We start from the raw sequence: 16,075 nt of genomic DNA, 5'->3' as shown, positions 1-16,075 counted from the left end.
GTGGTGCTAAAGGTGGACGCTACATAGAGCCGCGTTATGTGGCTCTTGGTGCACTGTTTTCGTTCGATAGAACCGGCAATGATTCATATGAATCATTGCTAGCAGGCAGAGAACCGAGAATGATTCATATGAATCATTGCTAGCAGGCAGAAAATGATTCATATGAATCATTGCTAGCAGGCAGAGAATGATTCATATGAATCATTGCTAGCAGGCAGAGAACCGGCATTGCAGTGCAGTGAATATTAATTAGCCATGTGGCTAGGCAAAATAGCGGACTCTCCCCTCCTCCTCTCCTGCACACAAAAAAACAATAAAACAACATTACTGAGCATGTGCAAACAGTCTAACGCGGTTAAAACTGCATATAACGCACAGCATGCTGCACTTTCATAGAACGTGCAGCGTTACAATGTAACACAACGTGGGCACTGTGAACAGCCCATTGATTCTACATTACTGTAACTTGGGCTGCGTTACAGACTGCTTTAACGTGCGCCTGTAACGTCCCACTGTGAAAGCAGCCTTAGTGAAGTAAAAGGCAACATATAAAAGACTCCCAACAACCTCTAAGATCCATAGCATTTCCATTCATACACTATTTGGGCAGCAGACACAACAGGCATAAATGAAACTCATGAGGTCCCACAAAGAAATTTTGAAGGGTTCCCACCCTGGTCACTCTTGACCATGATGACTTTCTTCTCCCTTTATCTGTTAATGAATGGACATGACAATGTAGAGTAGCATACAATGTATGGTGAATATAGCATATTGACACTTAGATGAGTACTTAGTCCACCCACGACACATAATTCAGAACCTACAGATAAGCTGCTTTTGGCAGCTTCTATCTTCAATGCATTATTGGAAAACCAATATCTCTCAAACTTTCTCCCTGAGATCCAATGGTTCAATTTCAGGATGAGTGACTAGTAGTCAAAGGGGGAGGAATGCACAAAAAATAAATTATAAAGGCACTGAGCAAATTAAGGGCAACCTCGGCCACCTACAGCTCCAAGTGCACCATAGCAGCTGCAAGGGTGTAGCAATAGCCATTGCTGCTGCTGCTGTAGCTATTACTATACCCTTGCAAAAGGACTAAGTTAGAAACTGACACATTTTCTCAGAATCCATTTCTTGTTTGTTTTGAATACTGAAAAAAAAACTTTTTAGACATTAGTTTTTGTTCATATTTGTTATTTCCTTAGATTGTAAGCTCGCAAGGGCAGGGCTCTCTCCCCCTTTTGTGTCTTGGCATTTGCTATACATTTTGCTTATTATGTTATATTTGTCACTGTAATTACTATGTCTAGCAATTCTGTATTACAGTGGCTTGCAAAAGTATTCGGCCCCCTTGAAGTTTTCCACATTTTGTCACATTACTGCCACAAACATTTTATTGGAATTCTACGTGAAAGACCAACACAAAGTGGTGTACACGTGAGAAGTGGAATGAAAATCATACATGATTCCAAACATTTTTTACAAATCAATAACTGCAAAGTGGGGTGTGCGTAATTATTCAGCCCCCTTTGGCCTGAGTGCAGTCAGTTGCCCATAGACATTGCCTGATGAGTGCTAATGACTAAATAGAGTGCACCTGTGTGTAATCTAATGTCAGTACAAATACAGCTGCTCTGTGACGGCCACAGAGGTTGTCTAAGAGAATCTTGGGAGCAACAACACCGTAAAGTCCAAAGAACACACCAGACAGGTCAGGGATAAAGTTATTGAGAAATGTAAAGCAGGCTTAGGCTACAAAAAGATTTCCAAAGCCTTGAACGTCCCACGGAGCACTGTTCAAGCGATCATTCAGAAATGGAAGGAGTATGGCACAACTGTAAACCTACCAAGACAAGGCCATCCACCTAAACTCACAGGCCGAACAAGGAGAGCGCTGATCAGAAATGCAGTCAAGAGGCCCATGGTGACTCTGGACGAGCTGCAGAGATCTACAGCTCAGGTGGGGGAATCTGTCTATAGGACAACTATTAGTCGTGCACTGCACAAAGTTGGCCTTTATGGAAGAGTGGTAAGAAGAAAGTCATTGTTAACAGAAAAGCAAAAGAAATCCCGTTTGCAGTTTGCCACAAGCCATGTGGGGGACACAGCAACCATTTGGAAGAAGGTGCTCTGGTCAGATGAGATCAAAATGGAACTTTTTGGCCACAATGCAAAACTCTATGTGTGGCGGTAAACTAACACTGCACATCACTCTGAACACACCATCCCGACTGTCAAATATGGTGGTGGCAGCATCATGCTCTGGAGGTGCTTCTCTTCAGCAGGGACAGGGAAGCTAGTCAGAGTTGATGGGAAGATGGATGGAGCCAAATACAGGGCAATCTTGGAAGAAAACCTCTTGGAGTTTGCAAAAGACTTGAGACTGGGGCGGAGGTTCACCTTCCAGCAGGACAACGGCCCTAAACATAAAGCCAGGGCAACAATGGAATGATTTAAAACAAAACATATCCATGTGTTAGAATGGCCCAGTCAAAGTCCAGATCTAAATCCAATCGAGAATCTGTGGCAAGATCTGAAAATTGCTGTTTACAAACGCTGTCCATCTAATCTGACTGAGCTGGAGCTGTTTTGCAGAGAAGAATGGGCAAGGATTTCAGTCTCTAGATGTGCAAAGCTGGTAGAGACATACCCTAAAAGACTGGCAGCTGTAATTGCAGCAAAAGGTGGTTCTACAAATTGACTATTGACTCAGGGGGCTGAATAATTACGCACACCCCACTTTGCAGTTATTGATTTGTAAAAAATGTTTGAAATCATGTATGATTTTCGTTCCACTTCTCACGTGTACACCACTTTGTATTGGTCTTTCACATGGAATTCCAATAAAGTTGATACATGTTTGTGGCAGTAATGTGACAAAATGTGGAAAACTTCAAGGGGGCCGAATACTTTTGCAAGCCACTGTATGTACCAACATCTATATTTTGTGTACACCATTGTCTGTATTATGTAACCCATGTTTGTTTCTTACTCTGTACAGCGCCACAGAATATGTTGGCGCTTTATAAATTAATCATAATAAAAATATTGTTAAAGCTGTAGAGAGGTTTGTAACAGCAAATCTCTTTTCACTGAAGAAAAGATTGTTGAAAATACAAATGTTCTCAAAAGTGATAAAAAAAAAAAGTGGCGGAAAAAAGGTGTGATAAGTTGTGTGGGGGATTTGCTCCAATCTCACATTAACCAGTGAATGACACATAATGATTGTTATTATAATTTGCTGTATTAACCACTTAATATCTCAGTCGTTTTCAGCTTATGCATCCGAGCAATGTTCACCTCCCATTCATTAGCCTATAACTTTATCACTACTTATCACAATGAACTGATCTATATCTTGTTTTTTCCGCCACCAATTAGGCTTTCTTTGGGGGGTACATTTTGCTAAGAGCCACTTTACTGTAAATGCATTTTAACAGGAAGAATAAGAAAAAAAAATGAAAAAATTCATTATTTGTCAGTTTTCGGCCATTATAGTTTTAAAATAATACATGCCTCCATAATTAAAACCCACGTATTGTTATTGCCCATTTGTCACGGTTATTTCACCATTTAAATTATGTCCCTATCACAATGTATCGCGACAATATTTTATTTGGAAATAAAAGAGCATTTTTTCCGTTTTGCATACATCACTATTTACAAGCTTATAAAAAAAAAAATAGAGAGAAATATTTCATCTTTACATAGATATTTAAAAAGTTTAGACCCTTAGGTAAATATTTATGTTTTTTTTTTTTATAGTAATGTTTTTTTGTTTTTTTTTATTAAACATTTTATGTGGGCATTTTTGGGAGGGTGGGATATAAAAGTGTTAAAGTGGAAATATTGGTGTATTGTAATGTTTTTGGGAATTTACTTGTAGTTTTACTTTTTGGCCACAAGATGGCAATCTCGATTTTTTTTACATGACGTCACTCTAAGCATACAATGTACGCTTAGAGGGACACAGCTTCAGAAAGAGCGAAGCTTCCGAGAGAAGCTGTCGCTTTTTCAGCGGGGGAGAGGAATCAATGATCGGGCTCCGTAGCCCGATAAATTGATTCCGTGGCTACCGACTCCACGGCCGGGAGTGCACGTGCACGCGCGCGATCGGCCGCGGGAGCGCGCGGGAGCGCGCCTGTCCTCCTTGACGTTTTTATACGTCAAGGAGGACAAAGTGGTTAATGATAATAAAAGTCTTGCTACAGTTTCAACTCATTAAAGTTTTGTTTCTGTATTTCAGGTGTAAACTCTCCAAAAATATATACAGTATATTACCAAAAGCTGACTGTATGGATTGACCAGGCCCAGATTTACGCCACAGGAGCCTATAGGCACAGATGTCCTGCACCTTAGACTTTTCCCACCATAAACCTACAAACCCCCACCGATCTGCACCGCAAGTGTGCTGACTGGCCCAGCTGTCACTTCTCTCTGACTTCCCTTCCTCGTCATAGATAGCTACAGGTGCCCTTAATGTTAGGTAGCCAGAAGTACTCTCAATATTATGTACCTACAGGTGCCCTTTAGCATTAAGTAGCTAGTGGAGCCTCAGTATGAAGTAGCTAGAGGTTCCCCTGACTAAAGGGAGATCTTATCAGTGCAATGCCAAGAGCCGGGTGAGTAATCCATAAGGACTCTGCATAAGGAGAAAAAGACGCTCGGGGAGAGGAATGAGCCGCCTTCCCATCATCAGACGCCTGTAGGCACGTGCCTACAGTGCCTTATGGTAATTTAGGCCCAGGGACTGACTATCGTGTGTACCGAGAAGATATGGGCCCATATGCAATTCACTTTTTCACCTGAGTTTTCTCCTGGGTGATATATTCATAACTTGTCAATAAAATGCCTTTTACACCCCCAGCAAGCAAACAAATACTCAAAATAATTTTGACAATACATTTTCACCTATTTTTGGTACTTTTTTTTTCATTGCAAAGTGCTAAAAAGTTAATTTAAATTGAATTAAAAACTCAGGAGAAAAAGTGATTTGCATATGGGCTATGGAGTAAATCCTACCTTGAGGGCGCGTTTCCACTTGAGCGGCCCAAAGAGGGACTGTCCCTCCAAGAGAGCGACAGTTGGGAGCTATGATATACCTGTAACTAGTTTTACTCACCCAAATCAGGGACATGGTCCCTGAAAAGACAACAATATGGAAGCAGCCATCTATGTCCTAACAAAATGCAATAGTATGAGGGCGCGATTCCACTTGAGCAGCGCGCGTCTGCGAGACGCGCTTCGGCTCTTCCGGGTCTGCGGGGAAAGCAGACGAATCCCATCAGCCGTGCCATGCACAGCTGTGGGATCCGCAGCCTCCCACGCCGTTTCGGGTTGGAAAAGCTGGCCGAATCGCTAGCGGTAGCGATTTGGCCGGCGTTACCATTGCGCCCTATGTCAGAGTTTCCCCGCACTATTCGCCTGCGGGGGAACTCTGCGGATTCGTGGCAGTTTCTGCTCCGTTTGCAATCACACGTTTTTTTATCTTTTCGCACAATGCTTTTCACAGTCAAAACCACTTCCTCATGTCAAATCTCGTGCCTTTTAAAATAAACAATTATGCTCAGAGCTAGCATAAAATCCATCATAAAGTGTGCAACAATTTCTGTGCAGTCATTACTGTACCATACAAATCTTTATAAAGTAAACAGTAGTTCTTATAAAATGTGCAGTTATTGCTATAAGGATCTTTAGAGTCTTAAAAACATGATATAATATAATAGCAAAATGACAAATTGCAATAGATTTTTGCCGCAAAGTACGACCGATGTGGCTTATTAAGTTATTGCATTTGTCTGTAAAAATTGAGGATAACAAACAGATATTCCACAGAATCAATTGGCATTGTTTGAGGGTAGGAACACACTAGGCAGTGTGGGAAAGGTAGCGTTTTGCTGCATATGCGTTTGTGCATTTTCAGTGCGTTTGTGTTTTTGTTCCGCACATGTGTTTTTCTTGCCATTTGCGTGCGTTTTAATGCGTTTGCGGTTTGCATATATAAATTACATATGCATTTTTTATGCTTCTTATGCAAATCACTAGGAGGTCAACAGGAAGCGGAAATACATCATCAAACTTTTTTTTTACAGCATAAAAAGAAAGAATACAAAAAATGCACTGAGGCTAGGAACACACTCAGCAGAAATGCTAGCGTTGCGGAAAATGCAGCATTCTTGCCTGCAATGGTAGTCAATGAGCCACATCAAACAACGCCTATAAAAACACATATGCATTTTGTATGCGTTTTTAAAAACGCTGGTTTTGTTGCATAATTTTCAAAAACTCATAAACGCATATAATGAAAGTCAATGGTGGCAGAATGTAATGCGTTTTTATATGCGTTTTTTTATATTGTTTTCTGATGTATTTCTGCTTCCTGTTGTCTTCCTAGTGATTTGCATAAAACGCAATAGAAACATGCATACAAAAACGCATATGTGGTTTGTATATGAGAACCGCAAGCACGTAAAAAACGCATGCAAAATGCCAGAAAACATATGCGGAAAAAAGCAAAAGCACAAAAAAAGCACTACAAATACAAAAATGCACATGACAGAAAACACACAGCCATGTGTCCACCCAGCAACACACTAGGCAGAATCGCACATGCGTTTTCCATAGCAAATAGTGTAAAACGTATATGCGATTCTGCCTAGTGTTTTCCTACCCTCAACATAATTCCTCTGCGTCACCATTGACTTGCATTATGTGCGTTTTAATATTCAGCAAGACCAGCGTTTTGCAGAACACAAACGCACATTGCAGAACACAAACATATGCGTTTTTTCATGGGGCCCATTGACTTGCATTATGTGCGTTTTCCGCAATGCTAGTATTTTTGCCGAATGTGTTCCTACCCTAAGGAGATAAACGCAGTAGCCTCCATATTCCTCGCCATACAAAGTCAGGGCCTGTTCAGACTATCTGCGTATGAAGAATGCGTTTAAAATCAAAGAAACGCAAGTTGAAAAACGCATGCGTTTTTCTTGCGTTCTAATGCGTATTCTATTGCGTTTTGCACACACACGTGACCCATGGGAAAAAAAATAATTATGGGAACCGCAGAGGAAAACGGACGCTAAGAACGCAATAGTACGCGTTTTTGATACGCGTCCATAGACTTTCATTGCGTCCGTTTCTATGCGTAACGCACAGAACTGCGTGCAGCAATGCGGATGAGAAACGTATGCGTCTCAGACGCATACATGTGAACTAGCCCATTCAAAAGCATTAGGAGCCGTTCCTATGCGTTTTTGGTACCCAGACACGTTCCCTGAAAACGTCTAGGAACGCGCATAGTCTGAACAGGCCCGTATCATTTGTTGAAAATCCCTGCAGGCTTTGACATTGAATCCCACCTGAAAGTTTATGTTGGGAAAACTTAGAAGAATTGCCATGAATCCTTATATACATTTGAGCTGAAGTGAGTTTGTTATTATATTTTTTCAACAATAGTGAAATGTAAATGTGTTTTCCTTTATTATCCACTTTGCTGAAGGCAAAGGCAGCGCCACCTAGGGGCCCGAGGAGAGAAAGCAAGGAGCTGTCACACTACTACAGGGAGGACGGGGATGCCTTCCATGTAAGGTGCGGCCCGCAGCTGTCACCGTCCCTCTGTGCACATTGGATCATGGCTTCCCAGATAGCAGATCGGCTCAGCACTCAGGAGAGTGAAATTCGCTGGCTGAGCGATGAGATCGGCCGCCTCCTGGAGCTCGGCACCCAGGGCACCATAGAGGTAGACCCGAGTCCCACACTGGTGGAGCTGCGGGCCGAGAACGACAAGCTCAAGTACCAATTAGCCCATCTGCATAGCAGCCTGAAGGATGAGCAGGCCATAGAAGGGCCGGAGAGCCACTCAGCGGACAGCAGTGCAGCCACAGCCGGGCCACAGGGGGAGGGGAAGAGTCTCCAGCAGCATGGCGGCGTGTGTGGGGACACAGAGGAGGTGAGCCTGCTGTCATACCATCATCATCTGGCTCTGGCTCATAATCCTGGTTTTAGCAATCAGAGGCTACACCCATCACACTGATTGACACTTTTTTTTTAACAGTTTAGAGCTGGGAAAAGATACACTGATTCTTCTATAGATAGAATGACACCAGTGTGTCTCTTTGTTCTCTGGTGTTGAGAGTAGTGATAAATATTGATATTTCACTTTTCTCAATTTATTTGTAGTAAACTGCTCCCTTCTACCAAGATGGTTTTCTCCAGCTTACATATTTATTATAAATCAAAGTTAAAGTGGTATCTGTAATGACTGGCTCACACCTGCAGAAAGTGTACATTTACCATGTGCTTGGGGCAGTGTTCTATCCACTTGTGCCATAAGGCTCCTCAGGCCTTTTTGTTCAGCAAACACAGGCGTTCCTTCACAAACACCAAAAGTCACGTTGCATGAATCACTCCTTTCACCCCGGTGAGAGTGCATCTAGTGATTCTGAGCCTAAGGACCCCTTCACACTTGGGAACGCAAAACCGTGATCGCCTAGTGATTGCGACTTTGTGTTATTTCACGATTTTTTGGCAATTGCGATTCCCATTCCAGTAAATGAGAATCGTAACACAATCACTGGGAAAATGCTGCATGTAGTGCTTTTGTGATCGGCGATATTTGCAAATCGCGCCGCAATTGCTGCAGTGAGAGTAATACCATAGGATTACTTGTGCAGCAGCGCTTTGCGGATTACCAGCGATCAGCAAAGTGCGATTCTCGAGTGCTACTGGAAAACAAGGTGGCTGCTAGAATATACAATTGTCATAATAAGATGCATGTTGCAGCAGCCACGTACCTATTTAAAATCTTGCACCACTAAAATCTGATAGTCACAGTATCTGATGAATAGTTGGCGCTAATCTACTTTAGGGGACCCAGCTGGAAATCTCATAGGGAATAGTTCTCCAATCACAGCATCCTCTTACTGCACAAAGTGCTGTGATTGGCCAAATAGTGTGGGTGGGGTTTGCTACAACCTACTAGAAACCTAGCAGTTCGAGAGGGTGCTGTCCACTCAATCACTTTAGATATACACTTTCCGAAGGGGTACCAGGGGAAAAATTATCATACACAATTTGTCCTGAACAGGATTTCCCTATGAGGTTTCCTGTTGAGTACCCTAAAGTACTCTAGTGCAAAATGTATTACTACTCTACTCTACTCTGAAAAAGATTGGGAGGATGAAACCAGCATACTCTATGACCCCTTCTAGAAAGCTGTGTGGGTGGTTATGGGTCACTGTGAGGAGACCACAGCCAGCCTTCTGAGAACCCTCAAGGCCTGAGCAGTATTACATGACCACCAGACACTCATCATGTATGGAGCTAACTATACTGCCATTTATTTATTAGTTTGCAGTAAACATTTTTACTAGAAAATGTAAACTACAACACTGTTCATCTACAGCGCATATGAATTTTGAGCAGTTTAACATTTGCTTGTCACTAATTTTACTTGTATAAATTTATGACAGGGTTCTTTAAGACAAAAGGGGAGCACCTCTTTAGGGTCAAGGTGTGGTCAATTTCCTGAACCATACTATGCACTGGTAGCACAGTATTCTGCATAGAATGCATGGGGAGGGGTTCCACTGCTGGTGATTACTCCACTGGCTGCATGCTTGTTCCAGGTGGGGTTTTGACTTCAGTAAAGTCAATATCAGCATGATAGTCATACTATTTCATTTTGTTAGGACATAGATGGCTGCTTCCATATTGTTGTCTTTTCAGGGACCATGTCCCTAATTTGGGTGAGTAAAACTAGTGGCAGGTATATTTTGTGAAATGTCCATCTGCTTGGGTGAGTAAAACTAGTGACCGGTGTATTTTGGGAAATGTTTATGTGGTTTGTCTGTTTCCTGCTGACAGTGCAGCTTGCAGTACATTTCACAAAACAAATCAGGGCTTTTGTTTGGATTATGACTATAACCGTGTTTTAGAAGTGGCTCCTATTAAAGCAAATGCCGTGAGAATGTTAAAATGTAATAGAATGTTAAAATGTCAATAGTAAAATCAGTATTAAAGAGCCTAAGTTTTCTATTCCTTTGTATGTGTGTACACACTGCCTTCTCGCACACATTGGTTATATACAGTACTGTGCTTTCACATATGTCCTGCATCCTTCCTCACCTCTTCTCCCTAATCCCTAGGTGTTACCCATAGTGGAATGACTTCCTACTCTCTTCCTCTTCCTCTCTGATCATCACTTCTGATTTACGCCCTCATGATTTCTCTTGTGCTTCTCATATTCTCTGGAACTCTCTTTCTTGTGACATCAAATACTCATGGAATCTACAAGCCTTTACAGCACATTTCTTCAGACAAGCATATCACAGGCACTCCTCTCATTCATGAGATCCATTCTGAAAAAGACTTTCACTCATTGTTCTTAATTCATTTTCTGTTTTGTTATTAATTTTATTTCACTGTGAACAGTTTTCCATACTTTCCTCATGTGGTTTTTTTTTTTTTTTGAGACATATGTTTCCTCACAGTAGTAGTAACAGAGGTAAAATAAATAAATAAAAATTGGGATTTATTCAACATACATTGGCCATACACCCACATGTGATCCACCCAACCCAAATAAGTGACAGAACAGGTGCTTGTTGGGGCAGCTGGATGTTTCATATCCAGGCACCCAGCCATTGCTAGAGACAGGGAGTTACTGATAAGCAATTGGCACAGAGTTATCATTACCTATATCCACGCTGAGGCTTCCGCTCTGAATGCAATGAACTGAAAGAGGAACTCTAGAGAAAATAACATAATTTATAGATTTAGTCAGGGTTTGCCCACTGTAAAAATTTTCCTCTCCCTTATTTACATTCTGTGTAGCTCTGGGGAATGTTCGTTACTCAGAGTTCTATTCACATAGGGAGAAATTGCTTGCTTGGCAGTTGAAAAAAAAAATTATGTCCCACAGTGCAATGGGGTTCACAGACAGCAAACTATCAGGACCACGGTCATGATATCACACTGTGCGAGGGGTTTCACGACAATATCAGCCATGCAGACACCCCTGATGATCTATTTGAGAAAAGGTAAAGATTTCTTGTGGGAAAGGGGGTATCGGCTACTGATTGGAAGTTCAATCCTTGGTTAAAGCTCCTCTTTAAGGCTCCCTGCACACTGCAAATCCGTTTTCCGATTCCGTTTCCGATTTTCAATTCCGATTTTCCCTGAATACAGTCAACAGAAAAACAGATCAAAAAATGCAGCATACAGTAAAGATTAAAAATAGGAATCGGATGTAAAAACCGATTAAAAAGCGGAATCGGAATCGCGTGCAGGGAGCCTTAGGCTAACTGAATCTGATCCCGCTTTTTAAACGTTTTTTACATCCGATTCCGATTTTTAATCTTTACTGCATGCTTCATTTTTTGATCCATTTTTCTGTTGAATGTATTCAGGGAAAATCGGGATTGAAAATCGGAAACGGAATCGGAAAACGGATTTGCAGTGTGCAGGGAGCCTTAATCTGTTGCAGACAGTAATCGTTTGTGTCTGTCATTAATTTGGCCTTAGTTCATAATGTGTGAGGGTATAACAAGTTCACTTTTTTGAAAAGGGGAAGTACAGTAGTCCACTAGACACTGTAGTATGGTGCAGAGTCCTTGCTCTGACTGCTGTGAGACCTCCACCCAGTTTTGCAGGAGTTCATTTAGTACAGTATTGTTATTCTGCACACTTTCTGACTGAATAAACCCAATATAGTATTGGTAGGCATCTGTTGATGGAAAAGCTTGAGTATTGTGGATTGTTCTTATTGTTATTTAAATTTCAGCTATAGCTTGCATTCTGTATTGATAGAATATTGGGGTGTAAGCACTAAACTGCATTAACGGAATCATCAGCCTTTGTAAGTCCCCCCCACCCCCGATCTACTTACCAGTGGCTTCCTCCAGCTCCTTCCCGGCGACATGTCCCACGATGCAGCTCCGCTCGCAGCCTGTGGCCCGGTGTTCCCGTCGGTACTGAGGTCGACCTCAGAGTCGTCCTCGTACTGCGCCTGCGCAAGCATCACTGTCAATCATGTTGCCCGCGTCAAGCCATGTTGCCTGCGGTGTACTGCGCAGGTGCAGAACTACTGGGCCGTGGGCTGCGAGCAGAGCTGCATCGTAGGACATGTCGCTGGGAAGCTGGAGGAATCCACGGGTAAGTAGATCGGGGGGGCTTACAAAGGCTGATGATTCCTTTAAGCAGAATTACGTGCGCTAAGTCTTACGCTCGATGAGTAGAGAAGAGTGCATTGATTGTAATGTATTACCTACTGCTCTACTTGTTGTGTGGTAAGACTTTACACATGCTATTCGGCTTAACCCGGTTCAGTGCATACACCCCCTTATGTACTAAGACTTATGGAAGCCTGTCCCCACACTTGCAGGCTGTTGAGTGTAGATTATGTTCACACTAGGGCCAAACTAGGATCTATTTAGACATGTCTGTCTTAAACGTATCTATGGTCTCTGTTACTGTAGTGTAACGCAAACTCCAGTCCTGCAAAACTTACACGGATGCTGCATGGAAAAGGGACATGTCAGAGATTGCTGTGATGTCCCTTGCAGTCTGTTACAATGGCCAACAATGGATAACAAAGCTATAGTGGACAGGAATAGTGGGATTGTGCATTGGTCTGTCCACATTGCCAATCCAGCGTAGTGTGGACCTAGCCTGAAAATGGCTCAAAGTTTCTTCAACTGTTGGTTAAAATCTGGTACAGTTCACACTATACAATAAATACATGCACCTGTCCAGGCAAACTTTGGCCCCTCCTTGCACAGCCAACCCCATCCCCCCCCATACAGTCAATAGTCACAAAGTCTTATGATTTTACAAAGGTGGCGATTGCACGTATTAAAATGTTCAGACATGCGGTCACGTGAGTTTGCTATGGAAAGTTCAAACATGAATGTGGGGTGCTTCTGCTTTTTTAGTTGAGCTCATTCGCATAGCATCATAGAGGATATGAAACCGGTAATGTCATTATCTTTGCCCCAGAAGTGTTTCCATATAAAAGTTCCTTCTATTGTTGTTATAGTACTGTACAAACATACATGCACAAATTTTGGGTGTAACCACGTAATCCAGTATTTTCCAGTATATATTAATTTTACCTATTGCTGCACTAAATGATTTTTATGTGTTGTATGAACTCCCTGGCAGGGAGTGGGAGGGAAGAGTACCTCAGAAATATAAGTTGCACTCTGTTTTCCTGTGTAGTGAATGGGTCATTGTCATAATTGTAGAAACCATGTTTGAGGTGTCTGAAAATGTGCAAATATCTGATTAAGCAGTGATTTAAAACACAACCGGGGAGATGAGAATTGTGGGAAATCTTGTACACCAAGCTCAACTGTAAACCTTTGTCATGGATTCCAGAGGAATTGCTCAAAAATGTCTCCAGCATTGGTGCTGCAGCACTGAAACAAACACACCATTAACCTCTAAGCTCCTATGCTGCATAATATTTGGTCATCCTTGTTTTCTGAATAAATTGGAACCAATGTTTACAGTCATTCAGATATTATTGATTTTACTGGCATACAAATTTAATGCAAGCTTTACTTTTGGAATGTCCCAACCAAATGTTGATTTTGATTGTCCCAGTTAAAAACTTTATACGATTTGCATTAACCACTTCATCCCAAAGGCGTTTATACCCTAACGGACAAGAGCGATTTTCACCTTTCAGTGCTTATCCCTTTCATTTGCCAATAGCTTAAACACTACTAATCACAATGAAATGATCTATCTCTTGTTTTTTTCACCACCAATTGGGCTTTTTGGGGTTGATATTTTTTTCAGTAATTTCTTTATGTTCTATGCATTTTAAAGAGAAAAACAAGGAAAAAAATGAAAAAATACACTATTTCTCCAATTTCATCCCCTATAGTTTTAATATAAACACTGCTACTGTGCATAAAACCCCTCACATTTTATCTGCCTATTTGTCCTGGTTATCAAAAGATTTTAATTATGTCCCTAGTACAAAGTATGGTTACAATATTTATATTTGGAAATAAAGGTGTATCTTTGTCTTTGGCGTTTTTTCCCCCCACTATTTTCACGTGCACGGGAATGCATGTGCACGCGCGGGAGCGTGCACATGCGCACAGCAGCAGCACTGTCTGACTTATAAAAACGTCCTGGAGCCATTAAGAGGCTCTAGCAGGACGTTTTTATAAGTCCGTTTGTCATTAAGTGGTTAAAGTGTACCCGAGATGAACCTTGGGAATCAAAAGTAATACTTACCTAAAAAGTAAGCCTTTGGATCCTATACAGGCTTTCCACGCTCTCTTCCAACGATCCACCATCGCTGAGCACAGACCCCCCGAAGATTACTGACACGGTCTGTAGAAACCTTGGGGCCACGCCCCTCTTCAGGCGCCTGTGTGCGTACGACTGTGCATGCGCACTAAGCTGGGTACTGCACAGCCATGGGCATGCTTGCACAGGTACAGCACGGCCTTGCTCGTGCCAAAAGAGAAGTGCAGCCCTGAGGCTGAGGAGGGTCCCGGCCAGTGGTGGAGAACCGGAGGACAGCGTGGGAAGCATCTGGAGGATCCAGAGGCTTCCCTCTGCTTAGGTATCTGTTTTTTTTTTATATTTTTCGCCTTGGATTCTCTTTAAATTTTTCATGCAAGCCAGAATTCTTAGCATCTTATAGACATCTCCTCAAAGGTTGTGTTAAATCTGAGAAATGTGAGGTATACGTATTTTTAAATAAGAAATTGTGAATAAAACAAACAAATTGTGAGGTAACGCGCAATAAAATTGGTATCTTGAACAATACCTTTTCAGATCCTTTTTTACGATATGGCATTCATTTGAAACAAAACCAATGAGCTGAGAAATAGTAGCATGCCAGGCTACAGATTCCTGAACATAAGAAAACCCCTCCTTATTATAAGGCAACAACAGCACAATAAGTAAAAATGCTCCCGAATGACTTTTTTTTCAATTAAGCCAAGATAAGTCATGTGCTTAGCTGTCTACCGCTTTTTGTCAGTCCTGGATCAGGAGGTAAGGCCTGGCAGTCTGGAGCATGCCCTCAATCATAAGGCAATGTGATGTGTCATTCAGCCTGGATACAGAACTCCACTGCTTTTGACAGGCCAGGAGGCAGTCGTGGTCACTTAACTTTCATTTGTACTGATTGGAAACGTTTTTGGGGAGCATTTTCGACTACTACCTTCCTAAAAGGAATGGAAGGGCAGGAATACCTGATCTTCAGGGATTCTTGCCTCAAAATATGCTTGAAACAAAACATTATTTGCTGACTTCTTTCTAAAATATCCTAGTTGACTAGACATTTTGTGAAGCCTGCCTTAAATGCTTCTTACAGCTAAAATAAATTCATTATTGAACAAGGCAAATACTTTTAAACCGTGAGTGAGAGCAAATCAGTGGACAGGATACACATTTCATGGGCCAAATGCACTATAGCTTGCGTCCTCTCCTTTCTAGATTCAACTGGCAGGGAGATAAATCGTGTGTGTGACCATGTGACACCTGCATTCAGTCTAATAGATGCCAGGCTACATTTCCCAGAATGCCCACTTTACAGAAAACACCATTTCTACATGAGGAGGTGGGACTTGTAGTCACAGGAAGTAGGTGCCGAGTAGTTGTAAGACTTCAGTTTGGTAACAGGAGGTTGGAGGCACAAAACATCTAAATCCTGTAGGAGGAGGTATACAGCTCCGTTCCAAAGGTAATGGCTATAATTCACACTTATCAGTGTGGTTGCTTTTCAAATGTGTTGTGATCCATATTGAGTTTCATTAAATGTTAAGTCATTGCCTCAGAATAAGTATACAGTTCAGATGTCTTGATGACACCTGCTACTGACAAGGTATTTAGAAGTGTACTAAAGCCAAAAAAGTAGCATAGCATGCAGTTAGCAATTTTATGAAGGGACTTGGCCCTGTCAGCCTTTCTACAAGTTTAGGCTGTTAACTGGAACATGTGTGCAGTTCAAATGTGCTGACATTACTGGTTCAGTATCACAAATAGAAGGAGAGTATGTACAGCACTGCAGAAGAATAATTCATTGTTACATAGTTAC

The 16,075-nt window shown here is 41.8% G+C and overlaps 1 protein-coding gene and 1 long non-coding RNA gene across 3 annotated transcripts in view; both read left to right on the top strand.

Annotated features, from left to right (window-relative positions):
- Window positions 1-4,471, top strand: part of LOC137563291 (uncharacterized) — a 145,866-nt gene extending 141,395 nt beyond the window's left edge. Inside the window, exon 5 of the long non-coding RNA XR_011030310.1 lies at window positions 4,253-4,471. This is a non-coding gene — a long non-coding RNA (uncharacterized lncRNA). The remainder of the gene's footprint in view (window positions 1-4,252) is intronic.
- A 3,003-nt stretch (window positions 4,472-7,474) lies between these two features.
- The window catches only part of LOC137563286 (threonine--tRNA ligase 2, cytoplasmic), a 63,371-nt gene continuing 54,770 nt past the window's right edge, over window positions 7,475-16,075 (top strand). The window contains exon 1 of one of the 2 annotated variants that reach the window (XM_068275547.1): window positions 7,475-7,957. In XM_068275547.1, the coding sequence (XP_068131648.1) occupies window positions 7,475-7,957 (483 nt within the window). The remainder of the gene's footprint in view (window positions 7,958-16,075) is intronic. The other variant, XM_068275548.1, reaches the window with a different exon arrangement.

This window comes from Hyperolius riggenbachi, chromosome 3, assembly GCF_040937935.1.
Source record: "Hyperolius riggenbachi isolate aHypRig1 chromosome 3, aHypRig1.pri, whole genome shotgun sequence".
In the NCBI taxonomy this organism is placed as follows: domain Eukaryota; kingdom Metazoa; phylum Chordata; class Amphibia; order Anura; family Hyperoliidae; genus Hyperolius; species Hyperolius riggenbachi.
This window is presented reverse-complemented; position numbering and strand designations above follow the sequence as displayed.